Source organism: Nanorana parkeri, unplaced genomic scaffold (assembly GCF_000935625.1).
Source record: "Nanorana parkeri isolate BGI_ZX_2015 unplaced genomic scaffold, ASM93562v1 scaffold492, whole genome shotgun sequence".
Classification (NCBI taxonomy): Eukaryota; Metazoa; Chordata; class Amphibia; order Anura; family Dicroglossidae; genus Nanorana; species Nanorana parkeri.
The window spans coordinates 941,316-949,521 of NW_017306760.1; the positions used below are offsets into that span (position 1 = coordinate 941,316).

The 8,206-nt window shown below is 46.7% G+C and overlaps 1 protein-coding gene across 1 annotated transcript in view; it reads left to right on the forward strand.

Moving 5' to 3' along the window:
* Positions 1-3,260: 3,260 nt before the first annotated feature.
* ME2 (malic enzyme 2) overlaps positions 3,261-8,206 on the forward strand; it is a 34,765-nt gene continuing 29,819 nt past the window's right edge. Inside the window, exons 1-2 of the mRNA XM_018561000.1 lie at positions 3,261-3,374; positions 6,854-6,987. Of these exons, the coding sequence (XP_018416502.1) occupies positions 3,267-3,374; positions 6,854-6,987 (242 nt within the window). The 5' untranslated portion in view covers positions 3,261-3,266. The remainder of the gene's footprint in view (positions 3,375-6,853; positions 6,988-8,206) is intronic.

The window sequence follows — 8,206 nt, forward strand, 5'->3', positions numbered from 1 at the left end:
AACTGGTAACAAATTGTTGAGTGCGTTTGTCGTTTGTTTTGCTTTACCGATTTGGTGCAGCGACGCGCACTGCCGCGCCAAGGCATGTGGGATGTGCGGGATCCCTTGTGTGTTTCTGTACCTTTTAAGGAGGTGGGGCGTCCTCCTGACAAGCCTGCACCCAATTTGATATCTTCTGCCCCATGTGCTCCAAGATGGAGACTCTCATAGTTTAGAGTTAGGACCGCACTATAAGAGGTGCCTTGTCGCGGCAGTGCGGCTTACACATCCTTTGCAGAAGACGTGTATCCAAACCTCTGTCATTGTCCTTAGTGGTGAGACAAGTTGTTTTACATGCTAGTTTGTGAGTGTGCCATGATGCCTTTCTACTGTTCTTATTTTCGGGGGAAACACGGGTAGTTTATTTTTGCTTCCCCCTATGGTAAGGTTGACTTTGACAATGGCTGCATACTTTCTCCCTAGTGCGCCATGTACTAAAGGTCTGAACTCAATGAAGCAGGTTGAACATCAGAAATGTCCCCTTAAAGGCAATCTCAGGAACAAACGTAGACTTTACCTTGCCGTACTCCTTACCGGGAACCCCAATCCAACAAGAAGGGGGTGCTTGTAATGACTGCGGATGGCGCCGTCAGACAATATTGGTAAATAGATGTCACCAGCACACCAAGAGTATTGTAATCCAAAGTGCTCATTTATTTAAAACATCACGTCATCAGAACTAGCGCTTTCGGGGCCGCACAGGGTCCCCTTCATCAGGACATTGCTGAGCCTGATGAGGGGGACCCTCTGCAGCTGTCTAAGGTCTCTGAATCATCACATCCAATACACTGGGTATAGAAAGTGAGGACACCGAGGGACATACCATCTCTTCAGCGTAGAAGGGGACCGGCTGGAGGGAGCAGTAAGTTTGTGTGGGTATAACTTTTTATTTTTTAACCTCTGCAAAAACGAGCACTTAACTTATTTGTAAATTGTCAAACCTCTATATGGATCTGGTTATTAGGAGTGGGATAGAACTTTAAAAAAAAATGACATACTTTATTTTAGTTTTTGACCATAGATACCCTTTAGGGCCCGTTCACACCAGCCTCAGTGCGTTCTGGCTCGATTTGTGGCCAGAACGCACTGGATCGCATTCCAGCAGGCTCACACAATGGCACCGCAGCCACGCCCTCCGGCCGTAGTGCGATCAGCCGCACGGGAACGCGTGGCACATCAATGCCTGCGTTCTGGTCCGGTAAGAAAAACAATAGTGCTTGCAGCATTTTTTCGGACCAGACCAGAACACAGACATTGATGTGCCACGTGTTCCTGTGCGGCCGATCGCACGACGGCCGGAAGGGCGCCGTGCCCGCCCCAAAACAATTCTAGCCGGAATGTGATCCAGTGTGTTCCGACCAGAATTGGGCCAGAACGCACCGAGGCTGGTGTGAACGTTATGCTACATGGGCAAAGCACAGGTCCACTTAAAGGTGACCAATTTCAAGGTGTAAACTCTGGTTCCGAATTTGAGACCGAACGTTAAATTATTCTGTGCAGCTTTGAACAGAAGTCCCATGTTGGGCAATTGGATGCTTCCACCACCTACTGTTATAGAAATGAATATACGCTTCCTGCACATAGAAGCACAGTTCTCTGCTCTCCCCGTATAACTTCTTCAAGCTCGCTCGGCAGTCCCAAGGAAACAGACACAGCTGTTGTCACCTTGGATTCTCAGTATCTGTCCTGAATGGAGTGAGATCTGTTTATTTATAGGGGTAACAGCAGGAAGTCCTGGCTACAACAGCCACCACTTCCTCATTCATTTACATAAGTCAGCCAATGAAACACATGTATACATCTGAATAGACAATAGAAAAGGAGTGTATGCTCATGCACGTGAAGCACCGTGCACAGTTTTAAGCTGCCAGTTCATGTCTCACGTGCACATTTGTTAACAATGGAAAACCATGTGCAATGGATTTCCCGCCAAAACACTTACACAAAGGAAGCAGCGTGCTGACTGTGGATGCTGCCTCAACCAGACCTGCGCACACACTCTCGCCGTTACCACTGGAGCGAACTCTATCCAGCATTGTTCAGTGAGCAATGCCCAATAGAAATTACCGTATTTTTCGCTCCATAAGACGCACTTTTTTCCCCCCAAAAGGAGGGGGGAAATGTGCCTGCCTCTTATGGAGCGAATACCTATCGCCCGACACCCGGGACATGCAGTTTTGGGCGCCGGGCGAGTAGTTTCTTTTTGTACATTCAGCCCTGCTCCTGACAAGCAGAGCTGAATGTACAGTGGGAGCCGCTGTTCGTTCAATACAAGCGATCTAAGTAGATCCCTTGTATTAAATCGAGCGGCATCGGCGATAGTGTCCGCCCCCCGCCGAGGTTTTCTGGGTCCACCGTTCCTCTGCGGGACTGTGACCCGTCACGATCCCCCATAGGAGCTCACAATAGAGCCCATTGAGCAGACGAAGAACGACGTTCTTCGTCTGCTCTGTGTGATTACTGAGACAGCGCCACCTGTCTCAGCCGTCACTAACTGCAGCTTCTGTGACAATTTCTGTCATAGAATTTCTGTCACAGAAGCCATGCGTCCTATCGTCCGGAGCGTCTTATAGACCGCAAAATACGGTATACTACGGTTCTTATGAATGCGAGCTTATCTGCAGGGACAACGCCATATTCCGGCGCGCTGATCAGACGCACCAAAAAGATACGAGCGAATGTTCCTTTCATAAAGGCAGATACATATCCGAAATGATACCGCGTTCTCAAAGCAAATGTACCCACGCCGAGGAAATAAAACTGCGCATTAAGCAGGGGCCCTCGTCGGCACCCATACACTCGCCAGGAGGACACCGCTCCGCAATGCACCTCAATCTCCCCCGGCCAACAGCCCAGCACATAGCACATGGACCATTCGCTGGCGCAGATCTCTGCTCACAGCGGCCGCGTCTCCACATCCACAGGAAGATATCTACTCCAATGGTTTACACTAAGTGCTGATTAATTCCGGGACACGCTCCAATAGAGCATAACCCGGCAAACCTAACACTGAGAGACATGATGACAATATTCACATATGCAATATACTAAAAACATCCTAATAAAATGTACACTACACTACTACTATACATCTGCCCGTTGCCTGTCTCTGCAATGCCAGCGTTTATTATTGTATGATCTAAAAAATGGACGACATGGATATATTTACAGTGATTCAAATGACAAATATATTTTCATTTCCTGTTTATGTTTTTCAGGTTTTCAAGATGCTGTCCAGACTCCGAGTCCTGGTAAATGTGGGAACGGCGGCACGGCGCTTCGTACACACCAAAGAAAAGGGGAAAGCGCTTCTGCTTAGTCCTAGGACCAACAAGGTGAGGGGCTCCACTGCTTTACCCGAGAATAGTCAACGCTCATCAAACCCATGTGACCTTATTAAAGGGGAACTTCACCCTTATCTTAATGACAACACTGGCTCCTTAGAAATGTTTAGTAATGACAATCTACACACGCACACGTCTAGATAATTGCCGGCTTTGTATTCTCTCTTTCTTCCCATGGCGGCCATTTTTTATTAAAGCGGACCTTTATGCTCAAAAATCTAATTCTACCAATGCATCCCTCTATGTATGATGATGAATAACAACATAGACATGTCAGGTGTAAAATGCTGTGATTGTGAAATCCTTACACTTGCAGAGCATTCACTTCCTGCTTTGAAAGGCAAAATGACTCCAGTTTGCCAACGCATTGCACACTGGGATTGTCTTATCAGCATTGCTGGGAAATCTCATCTGTAATCTTACGAGACCTCCAGGGAAAGGCATTTTCCTCCCCTGAGATGATGTCCTAGTCACATGTGCCAGAAATCCAGGAAGTAAAAGGAGAGCTAATAATCTGCCCTTAGTAAACATGGCCACTGGGGAAGAAAAGAAAATAAGGTTTGGAGAGAATACAAAGCAATTATCTAGAAGTATTATTTGTAGATTGTCATTACTAAACATTTCTAAAGGTGTCTTTGTTGTTATTTTAAAGACATGGGTAAAGGTCCACTGTAAGGGCAGATTAATCCATCTCCCTTTACTTCCTGGAACTCTTGTTCTGCCTTCTGGAACATGCGACAATGCACATCATCTCAAGGGAGAAAAATTTATTTTCGAGATCTTGTGAGATTTTGCAGTTTTACAAATGAGATTTCCCAGGATGGAGATTTAACCTTCCCAGGATGCATCTGTGAGGTCAGGGCTACATCACCAGTGCCCCATACCACCAGGAAGTGGAGAAATAGTAATTGTAAGTAAAAGCCAAAAATCTCTTTTTCCCTTTTTCAATACCAAAAAATGTTTGGCTACAGTCAGGCTTTTGGGGGGGGGAGCTCATGTGCTAAGCTTTCTATGATGTCTCTAAAGGTTGACAAGTTTAGGGCCGGTTCACACCTTTTAAAAAGTGTGTTCGGCCACTTTAACGCAACCCGGCCGGCTCACTTTGTTCTGGGGTTGGAGGGGACGTGGCAGTGCATTGAAGTCAATGGCACCGCAGCCACGCCCGTCGTGCGATCAACGGCCCCCGAAACGAATGGCACATTAGTACCTACGTTCAGGACCAGTGTGCTCTGCAAAATTGCTGTATGCACTATTTATGCAGATTGCACTGGACCGGAACGCAGGCACTAATGCGGCACGTGTTCTGGTGCGGGTGATCGCACTGGGGGCATGGCTGCGGTACCATTGACATCAATGCGCTGCCACGCCCCCTTCCATCGCAAAACAAAGTGAGCCGGCCGGGTTGCGTTCCAGAGGCTGAACGCTCTGGAACGCACTCTTTATGGTGTGAACCGGCCCTTAAACAGGTTATATAGAGCAGCGTTTGTCAACCTGTAAAATCCTGAGGCACCACATTATAAAATGTAATGGATTTTAAGGGGGGCCCTACGCTAAAACGCCCAAAAAATTAGTTTCCCTTCACATTGAGTCCCCGTTTACATCAGGAGCCCCCCTTTTACATCAGAGTCCCCCTCTTTTCACGGCACCCTGGTGGGGAAAGGCTGATATCAATGATGCTGAGATACAATTAGATGACTTCCATGTCTGTTCTTTTAACTCTATAAGGGCAAACAAGTCGACATGAATTGATGGAGGGAGACAGTGGGGCCCGTGATGTACTAGCCATCCTGGAATAGTCAGCGGTTAGCATTGCTCTCTCACAGGACAAAACCGTGCAGAAACTCCCTCCAGTGTGGGAGCAATGCAATCGAATCACATGAATAGTTCCTTTTGTCCTTTCACCGAGCTTGCCTGCCTGTAGTATAGCTAAAAAGAGCTAGCTATTGCCTATATGTGACCCAACGCGGCCCCTGATAGGCCTGCTGATTCTCTGATGTTTCTAGCCTAAAGCTGGCCATGCACATAAAGATTTTTTTTTCTTCTCATCAGCGTGTGGGCTGAACCAGAGAAAATAACTTGAAGTCTTCAGTGCCGGCACCCACAGCCGTCTGAATACCTGAACACTGACTGCATCTAATTGTATATAGTCGCTGGCTGGCCGAGAATTTTCCATTCTGCTCAGCTGACTTTCAAATCAACATCATGTATGGCTAGCTTAAGAAGTCGGAAATGTGAGAGGCACCAATTTGTGGCATCTGCCTGAGCATCAGTGACCCTGCCTCTGACATCTCCTGTTCCTTGCCTGCAGCGTTATGCCAAAGGTATGATGGTGTCAGTATTCTTATGAGGCCCCAAGTGGTTTGCCATTCAGTCCTTCAAGTGACCCTGCCTCACATCTCTAGTCCCTTGCCTGCAGCATTATGCCAAAAGAATGATTGTGTCAGTAGGCTTTTGGGACCCCAAGGGGTCTGCCATTTACTACTCCTACCCACCAACACATAAGGATCTATTCATCAATCTTCCGCCCAGTCATATGCTGGGCAAATGCTGTTTGCATGGCATTCCTGCCAATAGATGGAGCTGAGGATTATAGGAGTTTCCTAGGCTCCATCTAGTGGTGACCCAGGGTATGGCTGCACGGAAGATTTATAAATATTCTTCATATTCTTCTTTTCTTTATTATTATAATTATTATTATACAGGATTTATTTAGCGCCAACAGTTTGCGCAGCGCTTGACAATATAAGGAAGACATTACAATACAATTCAAGACACGATGGTAAGGAGGGCCCTGCCCCTGAGGGCTTACAATCTAAAATTCCTTAGGCCTTGTTCACACCAAATGCAGAACAGATCTGGTCAGATTTCTGCACACGCACGCTAGTCTTTTAGATGCGGTTTGACGCGTTTTTGATAAAATAAAATATTGTTTTAAAGTTTAAAATGGGCTTTCAGTGCATTCCAGGTATTTGCATGCGTTTTTGATGCGTTTGCAGATCCAGAGCAGGTAAAATAGGGCCTGCTGCAGTTTTTTCACCTGCTTTGGACCTGCTCTGTAACTGAACGCTGTGATGTGAACTGGAGCAAAAAATACCATTGGAATACATTGGACGCAGTTTTGATCCGGTCTGCAACTGATCTGCTCTGCGCTTGGTGTGAACAAGGCCTTACTGCTTCGTTCAGCTATCTAGATTGGCTGATTTAGAGGAAATTAGAGCGTTCATGCGGCTTCCTGTCTTCATTCCTGGGGGCTGAATGGAATGGCTGGGGGGAAATAAAGGAAAGAGGTGTATGTACTATTGGAAACGGGATATTAAAGGAAACCTGTTTCTTTGCGCTCAATGGGTATAAAGTGATTACATTCCCATGTACTTATGTATTAAAATAAATTTTAAAAAGTACTGTACATTCCTTCTATATGTTCCAACTGACCCAACTTATAAACCTCTGATCTTTCTGTGTCTGTTTAGGGAATGGCATTCACGCTGCAGGAAAGGCAGATCCTTGGACTGCAAGGTTTGTTACCCTCCAAGATTGAGACCCAGGACATCCAGGCGGCCAGATTCCACAAGAACCTGAGAAAGATGGAGGACCCCCTGGAAAAGTATGCTATAGTGTGCAGGGGCTTTTGGGACCCTTGAGGGGTATTTAATGAGAAGGGTTGTTTGCTGTGAAGGACATAGAGGTTACGCAGAAGATCAATTATTCTGACTGCAGTGTAATTATTTTGCTTGCGGTTCCTGTGGGCTGTGAACCTTCCATTGAGGGCAGTGTGTTTAATTTAAGCCATGGAAATACAGATCGCCTTCAAACAATCCTACATTTTGTCATAGTTGCACACAAAAGTCCTTTTACAACGGTTTCTTAAAGGGAACCTGTCAAAACAGAAACATGGAGGCTGCCATTGCTGATTCTTCCTTCCAAAAAATGATGTAGTGCTGATCCTCTTGCTTTATTGCTTTCTGAATTCTTTACGTGGAACAAGTATTCTTCAGTTTACTGTCAAATCTCAGCAAGAGAAATTTCTCTGAAACAAATCTAGTAAAAACCTGAAAAAGTTTTTAGATCATTCCCCAAATTAAAATAAATGAAGGTTTTGGCCGTAGTTCCAAAGATGCGTACGTTTCTAGATCTGATGGTTGCGGCCTCCAGTGTTGTTTACATCCTGCACCGCAAGTGTTCAATCTTCTGGCTGCGCCTAGGCATTGCAGCCCCATAGACTTTTCAGGGGCCGCCTCAGGGCACAGTGCTATTTGAGTTCTGTGGGGTCATAATGCGCAGGTGCAGCCGGGAGAGTGAAACCTGTGGCGTTGGCTGTAAACAAACACCGGAGGCTGCGGCCAGTGGATCTAGGACAGTACACATAAGTGAAGGCGTAGTTTTGGGTTAGGTTAGGTCAAGGTACAGGGGCAAAAAGGGTAAGTGAATTGCCGTCTGGAGACGGCAACCCGCAGATGTAGCAGTGCCGTCCGTCCGTTTTTTTACTACGGGCGGACGGCAAGAGGTTAAAGTACACTTATCCGCTGCCTCACCTGCTTAACGCGGCAAGATGCTGTATCACTGAACTGTGGAAGCAGAACAGACCCCCTTCGATTTCTCTCTGGCTGCGGAAGATCGGCGAAATTGAGCGTATGGAAGATTTGATCTCTTTTGCCAAGGGCACGCACGCCCAGCATTGTGCTAGATGGTTCTACTAGCAGGAGTTCACTCTCTCATCCGAATACAGCACCCTGTTGCAGGGGGGGGGACGATGCATGAGTGGTGCAGAGGTGGTAGATGGTCCTTTCCCACCTTCCAACCCCCTTCCTCGCCTCCCTTCCTAT